The sequence below is a fragment of the Lepidothrix coronata genome, unplaced genomic scaffold, assembly GCF_001604755.1.
Source record: "Lepidothrix coronata isolate B3197 unplaced genomic scaffold, Lepidothrix_coronata-1.0 Scaffold83, whole genome shotgun sequence".
NCBI lineage: Eukaryota > Metazoa > Chordata > Aves > Passeriformes > Pipridae > Lepidothrix > Lepidothrix coronata.
In genome coordinates, this window is record NW_016690263.1 from 1,243,925 (window position 1) to 1,269,785 (window position 25,861).

General features: G+C 35.4%; 1 protein-coding gene across 14 annotated transcripts in view; it reads right to left on the reverse strand.

Moving 5' to 3' along the window:
- The window catches only part of AKAP6 (A-kinase anchoring protein 6), a 272,060-nt gene that overhangs the window by 132,351 nt on the left and 113,848 nt on the right, over positions 1-25,861 (reverse strand). For 12 of the 14 annotated variants that reach the window (XM_017820450.1, XM_017820445.1, XM_017820447.1 and 9 more), the window contains 2 exons: positions 8,983-9,079; positions 7,564-7,730 (listed from right to left, as the gene is read on the reverse strand). In XM_017820450.1, coding sequence (XP_017675939.1) covers positions 7,564-7,730; positions 8,983-9,079 — 264 coding nt within the window. The remainder of the gene's footprint in view (positions 1-7,563; positions 7,731-8,982; positions 9,080-25,861) is intronic. The other 2 variants (XM_017820455.1, XM_017820457.1) reach the window with 1 other exon arrangement.

Here is a 25,861-nt window from a genome sequence, read left to right on the forward strand (position 1 = left end):
GAGAAAACAATCTCTGTGATCTAAAATGGGACACAGGTTTGCTTAAGGACTTCAGGGGCATCATATCTTGAAAAACTAGCAAAATATTTGGTTAACTTATGATATAGAGAAGTTTTACCAAGGGTCATGTAACCTGAAAGAAGATGTTTAGGATGGAGCTATTGTTCATTTGTTTTATTGTACTCCAAACACTGGCTGCCTAGCTTCATTCCTTTTGCTGTGAACGGAGATTCTGAATTAAACACAAAATCATTCCTCCTGCCCACTAAAAGGCATACAGTTCATATACTCAGGAGAAACAGCTTCTAGTAAGCAGCAGTGAATCTACTGTGTAGAAGCTGACTATATGTCTAACATCCCTAAATGTTTTTTTGGGCACCTTTGATGCTTTTGCTTTCGATCATCCTGGAAAAAACTATGACTATTTGAACAAAAGAAACATTTTCAAAATACAGCTCTCCCAGATATGTAGCATCTAAAATCTTCAGTCAACTGCAAATTACTTCCAAAAGCAATGGTCAAGTATTACCAATCCATTTACAAGCACATCTGCATAATCCTGCACTTTAGCCAGTAGTTACTATTGTAACATTTACCCTCAAAACAATGGGTGGGTTAGGTTCATCCCAAGCGGCCACAGAAACACAGGCTGTGGATTTCCAGCCGGTGGAGAGGAAGGCAGTGGGGAAGAACCACACATCCCCTTTCCCTGTGAAGCAGCCAACCACCACCACGATTCACAACAGACTCACAGAGGCACGAGAGAAGGACATAATTTGGTTTACAGCCTTTCCTGGAAGACCTCGGCTGTGTAAATCCTTATGAACAGCCAGATGGAATGTAACGTTCTTCCTCTGGAAAAAGAACAATAGTTCTGACACCTCCTTCTCTCAGGGTGTGTTGGGCAGAAAGCCCTTGTAAAAGAGCGGACCAAGGCAAGGCTTTAAGGCTCAATTTGCTTATGCCTGTGTTTTGGAAAAGGCCTTGGTGTAATGATGCAAAAATTCAAATTTTATGAGCTTGGAAACTTAAAATCACCCCAAAATGACTAGCCTGGTTAAAGTATTTTAATTCCTTTACCAAAGGATAGATACAAAATACAAGACAGAAGAATCTTGGCAGTTTTATGAATATTATTCTGTATGTAATGTATCAATTTAAGATTGCATACACTTAGAAACTTAAAGGAAACATTCTGTACATAAAATATTAGGTGATTACTTTGGGTTTGCCTGAGTTTTTGAAAGTTTCTGCTTAGCTGAAGAAAATTTTGCTTCAAAGTACAATAAAGAGAGGAACTTTCTTGTCAAGGTACTGGTTTTGTCAATAAAAACCCCTGCATCAGAAAGGTACTGAAAAGTACTAAAAGTCTATGTTTTCTTTCTATCTATATTAAAATTATTACACAAAATTTTTCAACTAATTCTCAGAGTCTGGTACAGTACTGTCAACAAAGCTTTTATGCTCAGTTAACACAATCACACCTTTTATACACTTCAGTAGATCCCCTTTTTCTCTATTTCTTGTTTCTTTAAGATTCACTATAAGTCAGTCCCATTCAATTTTTCATATTCAGGCTCTCCTTTTACCAGTGTTAGCTTCTGCTACTAAACTTAGTCCAAATCATATTTCTGTTTCCTATTATTCATTCACTCTAAAATGGTGTGTAAAATAATGGTTTCATCTCTCAAATCTTTCCTGAAGATACTTTTTTGTTTATGATGTTGGCTAAGTCTGTGCACATTCTAGATGATGTCTGTAACATTAAAATTACATAACTTATAAAGCAAGGTATTAAAAACTAGCAAACAGAGGAACTTGAAGTGTCTAGTTGCATTTACAGACACAAAATTTCCTTCCACTTGCTTCTTTTTTTAGGTTCTCTTCATGGTTTTATCAACTTAGCTTGTTTTGACTAGCTTGGAAATTCTCAAAGGATGTTTTTAATCCTATATTTGGATAACAATTAATATCAAAAGAATTCAGTCAGGTTTCACATCCTCCGGCAAAAGCACTAAAAGACAAGCTTATTCCTCACAAAACTAAAATTTCGTCTACAGATTTACAGAAGGATTTTATAAAAAGCACTACCTTTTTTATCCATTTGACCATCTCATACATGGTCCAAATCCCCACCATAGAAGCTGACAGATCAAGAATACTGAAATACCACATACTAAAATACCTAAAGCCAAGGACAATAATAACTGTAATTCATTTTTTCCTAGTACAGCAGAATTAACAGCATCATTTGTACTTAATACTGAGATCACAGTATTTTTACTCTAGACTTCCAAAGTTCCAAAAGATTCAGGATTGAAATGTCACATGAATGATTTTGAACTGTTCAGCTGTTAGGCACAATAATAGTATTTATGTATGGATAGCATTTTAAATATTCAGTAATTTAAGACTATGCCTCAATGGCAACATGGCAGAATCTTCTGTTCTAATTGCAGGAAATCACTTCCCTATTACCATCCTTTGAAGTAGTGAATGGTGAACTACAGACTTCATAATACTTTTCATAATACTTTGTAATACTTTTCAGCAGAGAAATATGTTGTAAGGTATTGTAAGGTATTTTATTTACCAGTGAAAGGTAGTAACTATTAAACTGCACCTGAGACTATCCAGTTGTTCTGAACAGAAGAAACTAATACATTCAGTTGAAACTGCAAAGAATTAAGGTGGCAGATGGTAATTACTAATACTGGAAGTAAGACTGGGTAAATGTGGTTAGATCTTCAGTTTAATGTCTCATCTATGAGGTGTTGCATTCATGACATAAAACTCTTTTGCGTCTGTATGGGAACGTGGCTCATTATGGACACATTAGAGGAAAAAATAACAACTTTTCTTGTACCTTTCTTTTCCAAGAAAAGACTTGATTAAGCCATGAGATAACAATAGACCAGAATGGCATGTGTATCACCAGATGAAAGGCCCTTTCCATATGCCTGTACAATGTCAGAGACAAAAGTCTGATTTCCATTTTTTTATTTTTTCAGATTTTTACTGATGAAGCGATGGCTATTTACTTGACATTTTATTCCCCAGTATTAAGAACATGAGACACAAAGTTGAATACATGAGTCTGATCCTGAGTTTGTGAATGTGGAAAATAGAGAAAGAGGGGCTGTAAGGTAAATAAATAAATTCAGTTTGAGATGTGAAGTTTTACAAGTCCCCTGCAACTTAAGAAACTCCAGCAACCCAAGCAAAATGACCCTTCTAGCATATGCTATTCCTGGCCTTTCATTAGAAACAACCAAGTGAAGGAGAATGAAGGCCAGTTACACGTGCTATTTGACAGCTTCAAAGCACTAACCACTACAGTAATATATACAATACTCCACTTGCATATATTGGACACCAAAAAAAAACCCACAGTTTTCAAAGTGGTTATGTAAGTAAAACCACTAGATTCTGAAATCATGCTCTCTGTTGTCTGTTATAATATTTAAAACTTTCCCGGTAATAAACTTGGCCTGCTTTTAAATAATGAAAGGCATTGCAAAAAAAATACTGGTATGTTGCTTTTAATATTACTGCCCATGCATCATACTCATGTCTGCAGATTAAAAGTACAGAGTTGCTAAAAGACACTGAAAGAAAATTATCTACTCACAAATATGATATTTCTCTGCACTAATCATAAAGATGCCAAAACATTTTATTTGTATATTCCTTTTATATAAAATTATTGATCTAAATGTTGTAGTCATAGCAGTATGATTGGATGGCCAGGACAAGTTACAAGTCTGAAGTAAAAAAGAAAGGATTGTTATCATTCTCCTTGCTCTGTCTTGCCCATTTCACAAAGTCATTCTCATACTAGCAGGATGTAATTGTTCTGAACTGTAATATTTAGTCCACCCACCAAGTCTGAGACCAGTGTCACTATAAAACCATCTTTAAAGGAGCGTTCCCAGAATCCCAAATTGTGGTAGACAATAAACAGCTTCACCAAGTTTTCACTTTTTAAATGAAAATCATTTTTCTGTGTACTGAAGACTGTTTGTTTAGAATGGTTATAAAAACTGTAAAATTATGTGCAACTGAATGGGAAATGATCCCATAAGTGTGGGATGTTTAATTATCTATCAAGAGGAAATTACACTGGTTTTCTTTTTCCCTTTATGCAAAGGTTTGTTTAACCACTTCAAACCCTGAGCCATCTACTATTTCTGTAATTTTCAGGTTTACTTTATTAAACGTGTTTTTACCTCTTCCTCTAAAATTCTTCAAATCCTTACTGCTTCTATGATTTACCCCACTATAGAGTTAACACATTCTTCCCAAGAGTGGTCTTTTTACCTGAGACAACTAAGTCAAATTTCAATGTTCTAAGCATTAGGCCCAATGTCTTAGGTAGTTTCCTGCTTGTTTCTCTGAATCTGGAATGGAAAATTAGAGATGTTTTTCAGTAATAAAGCAATTATTCTGGCAAGAAACTTGTCCAGAAGTACAGACTACATATATATTTGCAGAGTTCACCATTATTCTTCTAACCTACCAGCCTTTAGGTTCTGATGTTATACTCTGAACTGTTACCAAAAAAAATCCCAAAACTTAATTAAAAAATTTACTTGCAGAACAAAAATATCCAGGTCCAAAAATTATAGTAATGAACTAACTTTACAAATGCATGTTGGGAGCAGAACTTACAACTGACCCTAAGAATACTATTCCATACCATGTTCAGTGAAGGAGAATGTCTACAATGGGTAATTGCTACTAAGATTTGTATGCTTTTAGAGGACATCACTTACAGAATTAACTTGCAAACTCTTCAGAGAGCCATGAATTTTTCCACCAAATTATGATTTAAATAGTTCAGAGTAATATTGGGGAAGTTATGCTCATAGCCACTAGATAAGAAAATACATCATGTTGTTTTTCAATAACACTCTTTACTGTTTATTGAAAGCAATACTATTCCAGTAGGCCTTTCCTGACTCAATTAAAGAGATCAGTTACAAAACAAGTGGTCTCAGACATTTTCAAAAGGTGAAAAAATGTAAGATATATGAAAACATTCCTCCTATTTCCAGATATTTTCAAATATTACTTACTATTTTCATCAAGAGAAAATACGTACCTTAGCTAAGTGTCTCAAGATTCTGAAGGAAAGTCAAGACATAATAGTATGTCGTGTACTACTCATAATGTTAGATCGGTACTTGTTGGAATGTGTCATGGCAATTTTGACATTCACTTTTAAAGGTACTTTTCAAAGTAGTAAGAAGACAAAACTTTATATCCTTCAATTTAAACTGAATACATTCATCAATTCTTTTTTTTATAAAAATGACGGAATAATAGTTGTAGTAAATACTTAAAGAGATCTCACTGGTTTTTTAAGATCTTACAGAAACCGTAGTACCTCAGAGGAGCTTAGGCACTAGAAATGTTTAAAATCAATCCTTAAAAGCAATCACTATAAACCGCTATGAAACTTACGTACAATAAAAAGAAAAATTTCCTAAGCAAAATCTGAATTCTTGAATACAAGTGTTGACAATGTATTTCTGGAGTACAGAACATTCCTCTTCCCATCCCACTTTTCAATGCTCTTATAAAAAATGCCATACTGTTATGAAAACATGTTTTAAAAATTCTTAAGGGAAAAGTTTCCTAGGGTTTGAAATTCCTCCTTTCCCTATTTCTTTACAGATTTCTAACACCAACACTGTTCCTGTCGTTTCTCAAAAAAGGTAAAAATAAAAATAACCTCTAGGTATAATCTTTAGATTTTCTATTATACTTCTCAAATTCCTTTTGGTTTTGTAACAAATGCAAACTGAAATCTACATTTATATTACTGACTGTATTTTAATTTCAGTTAATCTTGCAGCATGAAGAAGTAGATGGTGTTTGACCGCACTATTGCCCATACTTAGAAGAATCATATAGGGATGTGATTTAATTAATTAAATAACCTGAAAATATTTTCACTTTCATCAATTTTTGCCTACTTTTTTTTTTTTAATCTAACTGTAGGCACCAAAAAAAAAAAAAGGCTTTGCTTCAAGTTCCTACCTCTATAATAAAAAGCATGAGGCAACGAGCTACCACTTATCTATATGAAAAATTTACTGCAACTGCCCCATCTCCATATCTCTCCTTTTAAGCAAATATTTGAATACAATTATTCCAAGCTAGGGATTCCATAATTTTCACAGAAAAATCAAGCTGGATTTTAGAATACTTTTTACATGATAATTTTGATCAAGCAGTTAAACTTTTGGCCATGGATGAGTCAAGCTGTTCGGAGATATGGAATCATGTTACTGGCAGGGTAAAAAAATAATCTTTGAGCTAGTCTGTTTACTTTAACAGACCTAATTATGAACTCAAGTGTTACTCCACCACCTAATTCCTAAAGGAAGAGCTATATGGCCCAGGATCATTTTCCATCACGCAAGCGATGAGGGATATCAGTTCAAATTATGTCTCCTGCAAATATGTGTTTTGCTGTAGTTTTATTTCGTTGTTGTCCTTGGCTCTTCCTCCATCATCTCTAAGATCACTCTTGCTATGTAGAATTATAGTAAGAAAACACCAGAACTTTTCATGTAATCCTAGCCAAGAGTTACTCTACAAACTACACTCTGGGAAGCACTGAATATCCATGCTAAGAATTGTCCAGCATCAGAATCAGAAAATTTACTCAGCACAATCATCTCTGTTATTCCTAGAAACAAGAATTGTGATTTTTTCCTTGCATTTCAGCCTGATGTGTGTCAAGATGCTGAGGTTTTTGATTGCTCTGCTGCATATTCTTTGCTTAAGAAACACCTCTGCTTACTATTGATGGTAGTGAAAGGTCATGGACCCTACGCTACAAGTTTCTGTTGTGTGTAGCATCCCTACACTGCTTGCACCAATTTGAAAAAGCATGGTCTGTATTTAAAATGCTCTTACAAATATTGTTTGGCAACTGGTAAGTACTATATCCTTCTTTAAGAATTAATATCCACAAAATTATGATAGGTGTCAATACCTTGTTCTTAAAGTACTTGTTGTATTCAACACAAGCACTATTATGGACGTCTTCGAGCAAAAAGATTTGTGAAAAGGCATATGACCTTCTTCCCACTACAATGGCCATCTCCTAATTAAGCAATGCATCTGATAGTCATTAACAGGAATGAGATAATGAATCACTTTCTCTCTTCTTTGCTAATTTGCTGTAACCAAGCGGCTAATGGATGTCAGAGCTGAGTGATTGCACTGATTATAGTGATTTATAGTTGCAACAAAACAATTTAAAACCATTCTGATTATTCATGTTAAAGATGCTTTATGTTTTGTTTACTAAATGTTTTATGTTCCCCCTCATGCCCCTCTACATAGAATGAGACAGGTCTTCCTGGAAAACTTGAAAGTTCTAAGATTTTTTTTTTTGTTTCAGAGTAAGGCATTTCATTTTGTTTATAAAAAAAAAGTTTACCCAGTAGAAATGAAAAGCCTTAGGGTGGAAAGAAAACTTCAGTGGTGCCTAGTTCAAAAGAAGAAGGAAATAAGAGGAAATAAGGCAAACTTCAAGCCACTTACCTTAGGGCTCCCAGTCCCTTCCTCATTCTCTGCAGACACATCAGTAGCCAGTATTTCTGCTTTGATGATATCCAGAGCCCTAAGAATCCAGCTGTGTTGCCGTTTGATTTGCTTCTGTAGTTCTTTCCACTGACTTGCAATCATCTGCAGCATGTCCTTCAGTCCTTCTCCACAATGAAGGGGTAAAAAGTAAAAGCTGTAAACTCAACAGCATCTTTAAATATTATCCTTTATTCAAATAATAAGCAGGATATTTAAAATAATAAATGCAACAAGAATTTTAGTGTGTTTTCTCAGCAATAAATCCAAGCATTACTATTGTTCATACTGCAAAACAGTGCTATAGGGTCAAACATTTCTTTTAGCCATCATGGTAAATTTTGATAATGCGTCAGCTGACAGTTTCAAGAGAAAAATTCCACATAAACTGTCATTCCCCTGGCAGTAGGGAATACTGGTAATCTTCCCCTCTAATATCTAGTCTTTATCTTGAAACATTTCGTAATCTTCCAAACACATTTTTCTTGCCTCCAACTCCTTTAAATATTTTCTGTAGTTTACACATTACCGATTTTTATGTCTACGGTGACATGCACTACTCTTCTTTGCTATGGCTATTTTTTTAGAACTATACATACAAGTCAGTAACTTCTTATAGCTTCCCTTTACACAGATCTGTCTGATCTGTGAAACAAGAGGCACACATATAACATAATCAGAAAACAGTAGACCAAAGAATAACTTCAACCTGGATGAAGAGCATGCTAAGTGGGCCAAAATTAAGATGGCATTCCGTAGCAGTATATGCTGATTAAAACCCTATTATCAGACAAGTCACGCAAACATCTAAAAATATAGGAGGTGGTAAGGATAAAGGGAAATCAGTACATCTGTTTCCCTCCTCTACATTTAAGGCCTCTGCAAAAAAAGACATACCTAACCAAAAGAAAAGGGTATTTTTAATTTTAATCTAGTGCTCATAAATATATTTAAATCAATGTAAGAATTAGTTTAAGTGGTAAAATAAAGCTTCACCAATGCAATTACCCATGCAGAGTATGTAAATACATACATATATATTTGAAATACTAATTCATTATCTTAATGTTATTTCCATAGCACCTATATCAAAGAATATGTCAGTGTGAAGTTTTCAGTGATGTGATTTCAATTGAAACTCAGCTGAACAGCAAGACCAAAATAAAATGAACAGACTATTTGCAGGCAGTATTTCATTTTATAAGTATCACTGCATTGTATGCAGTATATGAAACATTTATAAATCTTGAAGGTCAATCTGATAATGTAAATATTAATAATACATAAGGAAGTGAATATATGCAGTAATTTACAGCAATGCTTCTTCATTCTTTAATAGTCTGGAGACATAAAGACTTGCAATATTTCAGAAGGATTTACCTGATTTGTGAGATACAATAAGCTCAAGAAGTTGGCGTCCTTCTTCTACCACTGCTTCCTTTAAAGCAGAGTGGCTATCTACATTCAACTTAAAACTCTGGGGGGAAAAAAAAAACAAGAAAAAAAAAAAGAGAGAAGAAACCTCAGCATCAGACATTATAGAGGCAGTTATTGTAAAACACATGTACAAAATTACTTGTTTTTTATCAAGAACCACATCCCTATTTACCCAATAGCCAAACTAATTTGTGATACTAAAAGCTACTGATATTTTGGATCTGGGCTCAAAATGTTTCCATCAGATCAGCAAAGTGCATCTGTGTTGAAACAGCTGACATATCTAGACATTCATTAGGTTTTATGAAAAGTCACAACCCGCAGGCTATATCTGGAGTAACTGTGTTCTAAAAAATACACTAAATTTATGCTACCACATATGAACTCTGGGGGTTTTTTCAGGTTTCTTTGAAATGTTGGTGATAGCACTATTTATGAAACCATAAAAAAATTACATCGTTGAATATACTGGCCTTATGTGCACTCACACAAATCTATTAATACTGTGTTCCTGAGTTAACTCTCATATCCATTTTCAAAGAACAAATCAGTCTGCTTTAGATCTCAGCATTCTTAATTTGCAAAGAAAGTATTTTTCAAACATTTTTTCACTAATATTTTTATTAGTTTACAAAGGATCTGTGCTTTAACAGTCAAAAATATTTTGTCTCTTTTTTTAATTTTATTTTTAAAAATTGCTTTAAAATCTAGTAGCAGAGAGAGGAACTGGAAACACGATATGCCATTTAATACACCAGTGATAACTTGGATAAATTTTTTAATTATTTGCCAGAGCTTCTCATCATACTGTAAGAAAGAGAAAGAAAACACAATAGAGAAAAGGGTACTTGCTGTATTTAATCATAAATTGTGTGCAACACTTTTCTCTTTGAAATGACTATGGAATAAATGGAAATAATACATGACCACTTGGAAAAAAAGAGCTTTTCCATCTCTTGGAAATGAGTTAACTGGCAGACATGAAAGGAGACTTTGCAAGTGCACATTCATAGCTTCTGTTTTTTATAAGACTTATTTATACTTCTCCAAATGCTAGTGACCATGCTAATACTGGAGTAGCAGACACCACAAAATACTCAAAAGCTGTCAATCCTTAGGGAAGCAACTATTTCCTCTCTTTCCGAACTCCTGTAGTGAGGCTGATTGGCATAGCAGAAAATAATATTGCCAGAACTGTAATAAAATGAGGTACTTTTACTGTATTCATCATGGTTGAAAGAGGGATGTTGCTCAGATAGGCTCTTAACAGTCTTTCAGGCAGCATTGTACCTGACAGTGACAGAATGTTTTTGAGAATTCTCCATTCAAATAAAGAGCAAAAACCAGGAATTTTGCTACCTTCAGCATTTTGTCTAGTCCAATTTTCCTCGTACGGACATCTGAATATACTGTTTTGCACCAGCTGTTGAACAACTGGGCCAGCCAAGAAAAGTTAAAAGGGAGGAAGGATGCCTAGTTTATGTGTCCCCTTCTTAAATCTAGAGTTTTATGAAACCAAATCCAGAAGTCCTTTTTCCTTCATAAAACCATGTCTGAACAAGCACTGACAATATTTAATTTACTGTTTACTTAAAACAGGCTTGTACTGAATAGTTTGTAATCATGCACTTCACAGGAAATGCACTGTGCGTGTCTCACCCAGCAAAAGAGAAGCTAAAGGACCTGAGAGTAGGTTGTGTAATTTCATATAATTGAAGTCGAGTATAGATGCAGCTGGATTTGGCAGTGTCTCGAGATGATGTGGATGTGTTTGATAGGAAAATTGGAAAAGATGAGGTATTCTTTTTCATTAGGAAAAAAAAAGAGACTTGCTACCCTAGAAAAGATTCATTTAACATAACACACCAGCTACTACAATACAGCTTGATTTTCAGGTGCACCTATTAACCAGTAATAATGTTAAACTGAAGAAGCAAAATATGATGAATAAAGATGGGGCCAAACTTTTGGGTTTTGACTAGCAATATTCTCCTCGTGCAAAATTCTTATTTTATGGATAAATTATGCTTGGTACAAATACCATGAACATACATGAAATTTAGCAGAAATAAGCTTTTGTCAGCATAGAGGCATCATGTCATGGTTTAACCCCAGCTACCAACTAAGCACCATGCAGCCTCTTGCTTAGTCCTACCTCAGTGGAACGGAGGAGAGAATCAGAAGGGTAAAAGCTAGAAAATGTGTGGGTTGATATAAAGACAGTAGGGAAAGCAAAAGCCACATGCGCAAGCAAAGCAAAATGAAGAATTCATTCACCACTTCCCATGAGCAGGCAGGTGTTCAGCCATCGCCTGAAAAGTAGGGCTTCATTACACATAACAGTTACTTTGGAAGACAAATGCTGTAACTCTAAGAATCCCCCATCTTACTCCTTCTTCCCCCAACTTTCTGTACTGAGCATGATGTCATTTGGTATGGAATATCCCTTTGGTCGGCTGGGGTCAGCTTTCCTAGCTATGTCCCTTTCCAGCTTCTTGTCCACCCCCAGCCTACTTGCTGGTGGGGTGGTACGAAGAGCAGAAAAAGCCTTGATGCTGTGTAAGCACTGCTCAGCAGTAACTAAAACATCCCTGTATTATCAACACTGTTTTCAGCACAAATCCAAAACATAGCCCCATAGTAGCTACTATGAAGAAAACTAACTCTCTCACAGCCAAAACCAGCACACATCAAAAGGAGAGAACTATTCATATAAGTATAAATACAAACAGAAGCAAACGAAACTGTCAGTTGATGTAGTGAAGTATGAGTTTTGAATTTAGAATTATATATGTGGTAATTTCCTAAGAAAAATGAATAACTGGACAAGGAACACTGGAAGGAATAATCCTCAACCAATGTTCAAGGTTTCTCATGCATAAAGGGCTGAAAATGTGACACATGAAAAAGACGAGAGTTGAAGATGTAACAAGTATTACATGTCTATACAATGGAGATATGCAAATTTACACAGCTAAGTATAATATCAGACCAAATATTTGGAATTGAGGAAGACCTTCAAACACAGAGGTCCTCTCCCATCCTGGATATTTCCCTACTGTTTACTTATGGCATTTGGAAAATTGTAACTCTAACAGCGTGTGACCCAGGTACTCTGCTCCCCTCCTTCTCTGATCTTCCCTGATAATGAATGAAGCCTTTGTGTGTGAAGAGAGGAAAGGAGAAGAGGAGGGAAGTCAATTAATCAAAGCCTTTTTTCCAGACACATTTGCAGCTATAGAGAAGTCTAAATATCACACATGAGCACGTATACATTATAGAAAATGCATGTGCATTGGCCTGACAGCAGCTTTTTAAACAACACATTAATGTCATCCCTCACACTACAGTGTATTTAATGTAGTTTACAAGCTGCAACAAGCAAAATTTCCTTACGCAAGTTCTCTGCACTTTTCCCAATTACCATGTACCTATATATAACTATCAATTGTTCTTATTTAGCAAGAAAGGAAAAGTGAGGCAGGAATTATGCTGTTTTAAAAAAGCTTGCAGAACTGTAAACAGGAATAAAGACTCCAAGGGTGTAAATGCAAAGCCCCAAGAGTGCTATCTTCTGTTGACAGCATGGTAGCAAGGAGCCCAGCCTTCACAAAATGAAGCTGTCCTCTGACCTTCAGGAAACTTATGGACCTACCAGACAACAATAGTACAGAACCGCCATGAGGAAAAAAAAGCATCCCCTCCTTATCTGTGCTGGACTCTGAATACACTAAAAATATGAGAGTGCTTTCCTAGAATATAATAAACTCTCCTTCTCACCTTATTTGTCTTTACAACTGGAGATTCGAAAAAATTGTTGGAAAAAAAATTTATTTGATGTTCCTCAAAGGATTTATTTTATGGTTGTAGCTACTTATATGTAGGAAACTTCTACTGAGTAGGTATCCTGCACTATGTACATGTTGAGATACCCAATGTTTTGCTATTTATTATATATTTGCTATTATATATAACCCTCTGTTCTTAGAAAAACCTTTGCAATTTGGTAATACACAACCTGGGTCTCGACACAGACAATTAGCAAATTTTTTTTTGTTTCCAGAGGCACAGAGGCTTTGAAAAGCATGATTTACTTTTTTTTTAAGTCATAGGGTATCCAACTAATTGTTTCCAGTGTACTACCTCTGAAACAGAAATCGGCAACTAGAAGATATCATGTGAACCTACAATGTATACATAAATATAGTTTGGATGACACAGCAGTTTACACCTATCGCCAGATTAAGAAGTGTATTAAAAGAAATATTTTTTTTTTTCTCAGTCAAGTATGTTATTAGCATGTGTGGTGTACTGGGATATACCTGAAGGACAGTTCTCTTGAGGTTCATTTTTGATGTTTTTAAATACCTTTGAGAAAAATATTACTGTTTCTAGGGTGTTTATTTTTTTAGAGCAATGCTACAGACAATTAAAAATTATCTGATTACCCTAGATTCTATAAATTTAGAATTTGAAAAAGAAAGCTTAATGTAAATTTCCTAATAATATTTTGCATTTTTTGAGAAATCTACAATATTACTGAAATATGGACTTCTATATTTAGCTACAGTTGAATGTATGTTTTGGCTAAGAATGTAGCACTTTTAATTATAACACTCACTGTGGTAGATATAATTTAGAGTGAAAATTAGAGTGATGGAACAGTTTCTGGCAGAAAAGTTATGGGAATCTTTTGACTGAGACAATCACAGAAGGATAACCAATCTCCCACAGACATTATCAGAAATGTTATGTTTTGAGAGGGAGGCAGTTTAAACATGCAGTAAAGCTCTAAGAAAATGAAACAAGTGTTTTACTTCTTTGTTAAATATATTCTATATACCAATAACTGCCAAGAAAAATATTATTATGAAAATTCAATTTTAATTTTTTAAATTAACACATTTCATTTGTCTCAAAAGATATATGACAAAACAGATATTGAAAATTTGTTCTTACATGCTTAATACTCAGCTACTTTTGCAAGTCCATTGGTCCTGGCACAGTTACCTTCCAGTAACTTGCTATGACAAAATACCAAGATATTGAGTACTGAACTTTTGGTTATGGTCTATTTTCTTCTTTCTTCCTTTTTTTTTTTTTTTGAGGAGTTCTGACAACACAAAAAGCCTCTATTTGGTCAGTGCCTAGTATTTAAGTTAAGAATTTGAGGTAATAATTTAAGAATTTGAATTAATAACCTAATAAGCCATGTAATAACCTGGTGGCATTTTCAGAGTCCTGAACACTATCTACTGATGACATTCAGTAAATCAATAAAATAACTAATATGTAAGTTGTCCTTATATTAACATGGAACTGGTCATACGCTTAGCATTTAGGAAAGCCTCACATTTTTTTAATCAGGACTATAAAGCTTACTTATTAAATAAGTATTACTAGGATATGTAAAGGATATGTTTTCCTGGGAACAAAGTATTACATGTGAAATGGTTCCAATGTCTCTTTTGTTCACATTTTTTATAAAATCTAGGTGACTACAAAGAATTTTGTATTTTCTTCTTTTATGTTAATTTGTATTTCTATCTGAGTGACACACCATCTGTTAAACAGAACACAAGCACTGTGGAAATGCTCTATGCGGCTCCATAGTCAAGGCTGAGCTTTACCTCAATAGCAGGGATTTTACCTTTGCTTTTTAAGGAGAACATGATGAATCCTCCTCTGAAGGAGCAGCATCAACTATGAGTCTTTTTCTTCTCTGCCCAAAACTGAAAACATACCCTCCCTACAGCAATGACGGCCAGTGGGCCAGTTATCACCAAATGCTAAACAGATCTCTAATGCCTAACACAATATGACCATCATTTTCCTTAGATGAACCACACATTTCCTTCTGTAACCAATGGAAGCCAGTAGATATTTTCTAAGAGTGAATAGCTAGTGGAAAGAAGATTTGGTCTTCTACCCCCTGCAACAATGAGAAAACTTAAAAGACAATAACTTCCTGACTTTCTCTGGGGATAATTCATTCCATTGGCATCTGTAGGCAGATAAAAATGGGCAAAATAACAATATCACTGTCTATGTTGATTCACAATATCAGATGATAATCTAAAATGCCTTTAAAATTGAAATGAAACTGATCTGGGAACCTAACTACTGGTTCCCAGAAATCTCATAATCATCATCTCATGCTGGCATTATGCCACTGTAGATGTAGATCAGATGTAAGATGGTTTAACTGCTCAGATCATTTTTTCTGTGTGAGTCTATCATTCATTTAAACATAATATTAACTGAACATCCTGAGATCAAAATGTTTAGTAATGAGCTAACTATAGCAATCCTGGGAATGATTTTACCTTCTGATCACTCACACACATTCTTCGCCTTTCACTTGATCTGAATGTACTTTTTTGTCTGGGAGGAATCAACCACATTTACAAGGAGACAAAGTATTTGGAGCTTAGTGAAGAGCAAGTAAAACATGTTTAAAGGTGGAAATGGTGGAACCAATAAGAAATAAGCAAGACTGACTATTGATTAAGAGAAACAGCCCCTATTATCTACTTATATTCTATGAATCTGAACACCATGCAGAAAGAAGACTTAGTACATTATCAGAGGTTATAGTAGATTAAACTAATGGAATTAAATTAAGAGAAAATTTAAGATAAACACCAGTGAAATTTCCACAGAAAGTCAGATCTATTAGATTGTATAATAACCTCCTAAGGGAAACAGTGAAAGGCCTGATCCCTTGAGACCGTTAAATCTAGACTGGATAAAAATGTGAGAGTGAGGACTGCAACGCACTGACACAGTAGTAACTTAGGTCTTTCTCATGCCACAAAACTAAATACAAGGGGGCAGGCTCCACTTCAGCAGTGGAGCTATAGTAACTGATACTTTTGTAAAATTACCCCACCCCTTTCTTCTCTGTCAAAGCTTTTGCCATTCCAGTATTAGACAATCAATGTTTTTTCCCTTTGTTACCTCTTAAACATGAATAGCACTATTTTCCTCATACAAAACACTTTACGTCCCTCAGTTTCCGTTTCTCATTCCTCATTGTGTTTGTCATGTCTTAGGTAATTTAGCCAAGTTTTGAATGCATAAATTTAGATATAGAGAAAAAGGATAGTTACCCCCACTATCCAGAAAGCCTATTTTGCAGATTTAGAAGACATAGAGGGTATTTTTGCAGATATTTTTATTTCAAACTCATGTAAATTCTTCTGCTACCAACTCTATTTTCTGTAAATATGTAAATTTCTCTTTGATTTTGTCTGTCTGAACATTTTACATTGTCAAAAAAACTTCATATGAGTCTTCCTAAATTGAATCTGTTTGTTTACTATCAAGAGGGATAGAAGAACACATACAGGAAATGACACAGGCCAAATGGCTGTACAATTGCTAAGTTGCCATAATCATGGCGAATTGCACATGCAGTCCACTGTATACAACCACCCTTAATCATTTCTTGCCTTCTTGAGCTTCTTTGGAAAGAATCTGCAAAAAACACAATCTTCTGAGTCCTTGGCCTGTCTGATCTTACACATTACTAGGTACACTTCTTCTGTGTGGAGACACACAATTCCCGAAAACTATCTAAACAAAATATGTCCACATTGTATTGTCCTATCATATGCAGAAAAAAGATATATCAGAGATATACCAAGACATAACAGCTTTCCAAAACAAAGATAAATTCATGGGGCATAGCAGCCTTGGCAAATATGAAGTTACCAAGTGAAACATAATACATACATAAATAGTATTTAAATATAAATTTACTAACTAACAGACCAAAAAGCACTCTCTGGCAATAAATAACACTATGTAGTTTTAAAACAATACTTGAAGTATTTTAGTTCTATTCAAATTCCAGGGGAATATGAAGGAGATGTAACTTGTTTTATGTATGTACAGATATAAGGTTTTATGCTATTTAAAGGTGAACTAAAAAGCCTTCTTAGCAAAATTTAGCTAATAAATTAAGATTCTAAATTATGTACCCAATTCACCTACAGAATTAAGAAACGGAAGAAAAAATAAATATCATAGAAGATGCAAAGAAAAACATTTACCAATCAAAACCTCCATTCATTCCTGGATTTTCTATATTTCTGCTGAATGCTTTGGTATTGCAAACACCAAAACACAGAGAGGAATTGTATTACTTCTAGTACTTAAAATGTGAATCATATTATGCATCTGAGACACATAGCAGAGAACCCATGGGAGTGTACCATATCTCTTGGCAGGTAAGTAAAAGCAAATATAGTTTAAATGTTACTGAAAGTGTGATTGTATTTCCTTTGAGATCCTGGCATTATAATCTTTCAATGATTTCCAATCTCAGAATTTTATAAAAATAAATTTCATTTCACTTTCAAAACCAAATTACTGACTACATCTTTATTGATAATACTGGCATACTAAAATTTCAGGCAATAGCATGCATTTGAATAGACATAAAAATTACAGTTAACAGAGTTCCTAGATAAGCTTTATGCAGTTTATTAATAAAATAAACATTACTTTCAAACAATTTTTAAAGGGTTTCAAAAGTTGTTACAATGATAAATTTTTGTACAGAGCATGACCAAGTTGTCATATGTAAAGCTACAAAGCTTCTAAGTCAGAACTTATGTCAAATACTTTCACTGAAAATTCATGATCAAGTTAGTTCAAAGCATGTTATAATGGCAGTTTGATTTCATTATATCACTATGGGCACTGAATCCCCTGTATGCAAATTATTTCTTCTGCAGGCCAGGCAACAATGGACTCAGTGGAATCCCTAACTTTCAGCACTCAGACAGCGTTGAGTAACAGATACGTTAAATACAATGTCTGCATTTTGGGATACCTCGGCACCTGAGAGTTTTACAATTTTGGGTAGTGAGGCTTGAGAGGAGGTGAACATTTGTAACGCTGCCAATCAAGTTACCCGGCCTTGTTCAGCTTCACCAATAAGTGCAAATGAATTTAAACATTTTTCAAAGTCTGAATGATCTGCGTTTTATTGTTCTCTGACAGTGTTTGGCCTTGTTTCCTAAGAAAATTATAATACATACTCAGAGGAACATACCACCTGCTATATTCTCGCACGTAAAACAACACCATGTTTTAGGGATCTCATCGCTTCCTCTTCCAAAGAAATAAACATTAGCTTAAAAGCATCCCGGATATTGGTGAAAATTTTAAATTTTTAAACCTCAAGCATAATGAATAAAAAGAAACAAAACAACAGAGTAATATAGTTGTTCTTGAAACATAGACCACACTCTATATTTTCATATACTTAAAATACAAGACATCAAAATCCTCACAAGTGATACAGTTCAGATTTTGGACATTACAATTTTCCCTTTTTCTTCAGTAGAAGAAGCAAAACTACTTTAGGATGACACCCTAATATGCTCTGCCTCTGTCCAGCGACAACTGTGGCTCTCAGAACTAGAAAAGCTGGGACAACGTCCCATGGAGTGAGTTAACAACTAATACATTACAGACAGGCCCAGCAGAGCTACCTTTTATTATGGGGTCCTATCCCCTTCCTATGCACAACAATGCAAATCTAGGGCAGTAGCAAAAAATGTCCTGAGAAGGTCTGAACCAATCAAAAACCAAAATAAATACAATCAAGGTTAGGTATCCATAAACTTGAAAGACAGTTTTAGAAAAAAGTAGTACCCTTAAGATTATTCAGTCTCCAGGAAACTATTTCTTATGCTACAGGCTTGCACAAAATAAACCTCTGGAGTGGGACTGTGTGGTAATACCTGGTAGCAACAGTACAGGAGGATAGTAAATGAACAGTTCTTTTCTTCATTAAAAGCACATATAGTAACAACAGATGTCTATCACAATAGATCTCCTACTTCTTGCTGCCAGGACCATAAACATGGCCCATTCCTTCTCCTTACAAAGAAGGTTTGTGTCAGCTCTTCTTTACTGCATGGGAAACATCTTTAGATCAAGTGCAGTATTTTTGTATTGGTCAGGACAGCAGTGCTGTTATTAGCAGGATATATACCCATTCTCTCTTATATACCTGATTTTTCTCTTCCTTAGTCACAAAAAAATTGCTGAAATTCAAAGAACAGTCCAAACAGTTTAGAAACCTCTATTTTTCCCACTGCCAGCAACTGTATGCTCTCTGACTATAACACAGGTAGAGCCAAATGTATTATAATGACATCAACATTTCCTTTTCATGTTCTCAGGTCCTTTAATTCAAGAAACAGAAAAACTTACTTAGAGGTTACTGGGTTTATGGATTTTAAAAGCTGAATAATATTCACAACTGACAATATACATGTATTTCCTTTGTTTAAGTTTGCTATCTTACTTTCTATTAAGTAATTTTATTTGCCTGTGAAATCTGCTGAGTTTAGTCTGTATCTCTGGTTAGTATGTTCTGCAGACTGCTTCCTATATGAAAGGATATACATTCAGGAATCCATGTATACCCAAAATCCCTTTTAAGATAAAAAAAACCTGTAAAATTCAAAAATTTAAACTGAAGTCCTTAGACAAACAAAAGATCAGTCCACTCATGGTGCTCAGACTTTTAAGCACCATCATCCAGCAGATAGTACACTGTATTTTGAGAAAAATATCTAAACTTGCTGCCATGGACATTGGAAATTCCCATATAACAAAAGCACTATACATAACTTAGCCATTTCAGAGGCTTTAATACCTTTAATAAAATTACCACTACCATTGCTACATTAGCCCAAGGCATGTATATTTAACCTTATTTTTTCAATGAGAACAGATATTTAATACTTCTCTAAACTGACATTTTTTGGAAAATGAGTTTTTCCAGGGAGATGAGAATGATTTTTTTTCCAGACATAGCAAACTTGTTACAAACAATCAGTTATCATAAAATATCGCAGAAGCATCATTACTTCACCAACACAATTTCTTAAATGTGAAAATACAATCTATTTTCTGTATGAAAGCATTTGCTGTTTACGGCTAAGAAGGTGCTGAGCCAATGGACACAGAAAAATTCTTATTTCATTTCTCTTAAGATAATAAAATCCAAATCCCCCCGTATCTTAAGAAGAATTTGGTTCTAGAATGGAAATTACATCTAAACTTTATATACAGAAGGGAAGTAAATGCTAGTGTGAATCTACTTGCCTAATTTGCTTTGAAATACTAGTGATCCTTGGTCAACGATATTTTAAGACTGCAACAAGTAAAGTAAATATGGTGACTGAGAACGTTAATATAATGAAACAATTCTAGGCTAAAAAGGACTTGTATGTGGCACAAAGTCTGTGACTAAACTGGAGTAAAAATCACTGACAGGGATCTAAAAAGAAAACCGAGAAAACGTGATTCACGGAAATTATCAGTTAGCATATCCAAACCACACTTTGCACTGTAATAATTACATGCCATCCTTGTACTTTATACAGAACAATATTTGCTATTCTAGTTTCAATAAAACATAACATATATTTTTGTCAAAAAAAAACCCCGAGAAGCAAATAACCATTGCATGAACAATTATTTTTTTTTCAAGGAGGCCATCCTCTTCCATTCTTTCCACGAGTGACAGGCAATTCCTGTTTGTGCATCTGGAGAAATAGGAAACTGCCAGCTGCCATCTTTTCTTATACCAACAGTTTCAATGAGAGTAAAGTGAAACACCGAGAAAAGCCCTGTGGAAGACTTGGGGGTATTGGTGGATAAGAAGGTGGACATGAGCCAGCAATGAGTGCTCACAGCCCCGAAAGCCAACAGCATCCTGAGGCTTCATTGAAAGCAGTGTGGCCTGCAGGTCCAGGGAGGTGATTCTGCCCCTCTGCTCTGCTCTGAGACCCCATCTGGAGTACTGCATCCAGCTCTGAGGTCCCCAGTACAAGAAAGACATGAACCTTTTGAAGCGGATGCAGAGAAGGGCCATGAAAACTATCAGAGGGATGGGAGCAGCACTCTAGGAGTAAAGGCTTGACAGAGTTGGAGTTGTTCAGCCTTTCAGTACCTGAAGGGGGCTTATAAGGAACATCACAGAATCCCAGAATAGTTAGGATTGGAAGGGACCTTTGGAGATCATTTAGTCCAACTCCCAAGATGGGAACATATTTTTAGCAAGGCCTCTTGTGATAGGACTAGGGGTAATGGTTTTAAACTAAGAGGGTGGATTTATACTACATATAAGGAAGAAATTTTTCACAATGAGGGTGATAAAACACTGGCACAGGGTTGTCCAGAGAAGTGGTGGATGCTCCTCCCTGGAAATATTAAAGGTCAGATTGGAAGGGACTCTGAGCAATCTAATGCAGTTGAAGATGTCCCTACTCATTGCAAGGGGGATAGACTAGATGAGCTTTAAAGGTCCCTTCCAACACAAACTATTATATGATTCTATGATTTGCTCTTCTCCCCGTTACAAACTTAAATGTAGGCAGGTTACAGCAACGGTATTACTCTAAAGGAGAAAAGTGAACAACCACTTTGAAAGAAACTACTATATCACATGGAAACTGACCATTCTTTATCTGGTTTTGAAGAAAAAATGCAAAATCTGTTATTACTCTCTCTCTTCTTTGTTCTTTGTACTCAGGATTTCAGAATTTTACACAAATTCTTAAGAGTAAGACTGTTAGAACAAAAGTGCCTGACTACTAATTCCAAATTTCTAAGAAGACTTCTCCCTAATTAATTTTTTCTCTACTGAAAATTATTGTTTGCCAACATCTACCAATAATGCAAGAAGGATTTAAGAATTTCCAACAAATTATCTTTTTCACTTGCAGGTTCCCATTTAAAAGACTTGTATTACACAGCTCTAAATATGATACTAGACACAGAAATGGTTTAGGACAAAAAACCTAAGAGTTCACCACAGTATGGTGTAAACTAGAAGTTGTGTAGCAACAAGAAAATGAAGTACTGTGTTAACAACAAAGGAAAAAGTTGAGACTACAGAATTAAAAGTTTCAGTCCTCAGCAAATATATATAGTGCCTCTTGTCTAAACCTTTCCCTCAGCAGTTCTTCACATTTCCTCATTTGCTAGCTTACTTCTTTTACTGTGCTAAAACAACGCATCTTGTACGGCCAGGGATAAAGTTAAACGTCTGTTTTAGCAAACTAAAATGGTCAAGAGCAATATGGTGAATTCTTATCTGTCGAGCCGGTAAGAAAGTGTGCTCGGTTTCACAAGCACAGCAGTACCACCTAGATAGATGCTTTTAGCTCATAAGCTGCCTTCAGGATACTGTTTTTGATGAAAATTGATTTGCATACCACCAGTCTGTTAGTAGCTGATTTTGATCAGGTTGCCAATGGGAAAGAATCAGCATAACGGAAAAGGATACAAAAGATAAAATGAATCAGAAACCATTTTCAGAAGTTCCTTTTTTGGTAAGGTAAATGAGGTTCTCTTTTCATTGGGAATGGATTTGAGCCTAAATGTTCACAAAATTCAAAACCTGCCTCACTTTTTTCTCTAGCAGGACTGACTGAGGCCTTTGTGAGAAAGTAGATTTCTCCTGAAAAACACCCCTGTTTTATGAAAACGTATTAGTGTTTTCGACATCTGCTGGCTTGGGTGGCTGCCTGCAGAGTGCCAGATGTTCAAGTGGTGGCTGCTCCATGTCAGCCCTTCCATATGAATGGGAAGCACGCAGCTCCCAAATCAGTTTAACTGATGTTACTCAGTTGTGAAGACCTGTAAAATTGAAAGAATAATTTCAATCACTATTCCATGGATCTCTGATAGCATTTTCATTTATAGCTTTATGCTTTGGTGTTATCTAAAATGAAGCATATAGCAACTTCTGTTCTGCAGAACATCAGGGAACTTGGTGTTAAAATTTGCAAGAAAAAGTCCTCCACGCTGAAGATTGCCTATTGTGGCACACATTCAATATGTAGACTACCTTTCAATTTATAGGAAAAGATCATACTATTTAGCAAACTGTATGGTTACTCATCACGGAAAAATCTATGGAGTTTAAGTTGTAACTGTGATTTAAGAATGAAATTCCAATTTGTCCTACAGTCAATAATTATAATTGTAGCATATTTGGGTATCAGGCCCGTGCCTTTGTGCACACAGTGCATTTAGTCATGTATTCCCTGGGTGACCCAGGAACTCTCCAGCTAGTCTCTGCACAGATGATATAATTGGGAAAAACGGATCAACTTGAGGAGAGGCTGCCTTCCACCTTCACAACAAAGTGCTTCACTATTTCAGGAGCTTCAGACACTTACAGAAATGCCTGCAGGCAGCTCTTGCTGAGCCAAGAGCAATAGACAAACACTATTCGTCTGCTTCAAAGTGTTGATTAACATCCTAGGTGGACAATATTGCCAGATCATATAAAAGAATTAAGCAACGTTGTTTGGGGAATGCTACCAATTTAAGCTGAAGGATGTCATGACATGATGCTTGTTAACAGAGACTTACATCGCCATCCTGTTCAAGAGATTTGACTCCTCATGTGAGCAAAGATTCAAATAAGTTTTGTTGTAGGTTTCTTGTGATGCCTTTTTTTTTAAACACAATCTCTTTAAGTGTCTGTGCCACACTATTTCTCAAAATGTCAAAGATAGTGAAAAGCAAGGCTGAGTGAAGAGAGACTTTAAAATTCAATCATTTATCAACAGTTTACACTGGAATCCTAAAATGACAGTCTAGAATTTTACAAAGTGAAAAACTAGGAGGATGCTCAGAACCCTGTCCTTGCTGCCTTAGCAGGACTTTCCCCAGCCAATAATGAGAAAGGGAACAAGTACATTTTTTCTGTTCTCCTCTTCTTAGATTTTGACAGGAGAGATTTCACTCATGAATGCAAAATATTCTCTCTTTATGGCACTAATTTTGTTATCGCAACAAACATATTTCCAAGAAAACCATTACCACAGGTAGTGAAATTGATAACTTGTGCCAAAGGCTAAGGCCATGTCTCTACTAATAAAAATACTTATCTACACCGACTTTTCACTTATTCTATGATGAGAAAATCTACATTAGTGAGGAATCATAGTTATGAGATTTGCTAGTGTAGATCCAGTACATAGAAAAGAACCAAGACATTTTCTTTGTTTTCCAAGTTAGTTTGCTATCAGTGTCTGTACTATAAACTCATAAGTCTGGAACCTAATCTTGTAAAATTCTAAGTTCCAAGTCCTTTACTTCAACAGATCTTAGATGAGTCCAACAACATGTATAACCTGACTGGCAAAAGAAGAAAGTCCCTCACAAAGACCTTGATCACCAGTCTTACAATACTCAACTAAGGGAAATTTCAACATTGAGCTTAATGAGAATTGAAGTTCATATACTTCTGTTTAAACACAGATTAGGATGTCTGACAGATAAATGCCACTGAAAAGCTGACAATCTAATTAATAAAAATAACTATCTTCCCTGCTATAAAAATGCTCTCTTTTTTCTGCTGTGTATAAACTGGTATGATAGTATATCTTTTTTGAAATCCAAAAAAGAAAACTCAGAGTTATGTTTTTTCAGGTTATACAGTGGGTTTTCACTGGCTATAGATGCCATAAAAATAATTATAATATTTTCAAATTGAAATTGAACTGCTCTTTAGACATTTTATTTCTTCAGAGAAGTAAAGGAAAAACCCAACTTGTTTCATAACATAGTCATCCTGAAGCATATAACGATTTTCTTGCCCCAAAGATACGCAGATATAGAGAGTGCAGCTGGGAACCCAGGTGCTGGCAAGGGAAAGTGAGGTTGTACAGGTGCCCACATACTCATTTATTCAGACTACCTCTAGCAGTGAAGCTACTACTCTAAGCTACTGTTCCACATTCCAGTCTGATATAGGTGGGTTTGGCCTCACCTCTCAGAGAACCACATGGCAAAGTTGGAAGTCGTTTGCCTACAAATGAGCTACTGTGCTCCTCGCCATGGAAGAAAGGGAAAAAGAAATTAACTGTGAGAAGTACTCAGCCTGGTGATTGTCCTGTTCCTGTAAAATGTTTCTTTTTATCCAGTCAAGAGGGAAAATTGCAATTCTACTCATAAAAACTTATCTTGACAAAAGTTTCATGTTGCAGAGTACAAGGAAAACAAATTGACCAGTGCCTTTTCTGAGGTCTGATTTTACAACATGCTCTGTATCTTCAGAGCACCTGCAAACACAGTGGGAATCATGGGACCAAGTGTGTGCAGCACAAGGAAAAAAAAACAATTCCACCCCAAACCCCAAAATCCACAAAGTAAGGCAAAAATGCAGTGTCTTCATACTGCATTTGATAGACTACCACAATTTACTGACTGCCCCTGGGTGCTATTACAACAGAAATTGTTTAAGAAGAAAAGGCACAAGAGCTTGCTTTATAGCTGAAATTCTGAAGACAGTTTTCAATTTGGTTCTAATTGTATATGTGGTTAATGTATACTTAATTAATTTAATAATGGTCACTCTGGTATTACAGTAGAGATTAGGATGACATTTTTTCCTGCAATGCATCACATGACTTCCTGGGACTGTCAAATACTTTTCTACCATAAGATTATCAGAGACTGGAAATGAGACTGAGCTTTGGGGGTTGATGCTCTGTTGTGGGCTCAGTTAATGTACTGTTTTATCTAAGTGGGATGTCTAGGTCATTGGCTAAAGGTAGTGGTATCACTGTGTATCTTCCATTTCATACTGGCAAGAGCCTAAGATTTTGGCAGAATGAGAGAAAATCTCTTTGCTTGATTTTCCATTCTTTTTTTGTTCCTTTTACTAGCTAGATTAGTTTACCTGTTAAGACACCTGCCCATTGAACAGCATACATTGAGCTCTATTCTCTACCTTCAGCATTAAATCTTACTTTTGAGGACTTAATGCCTG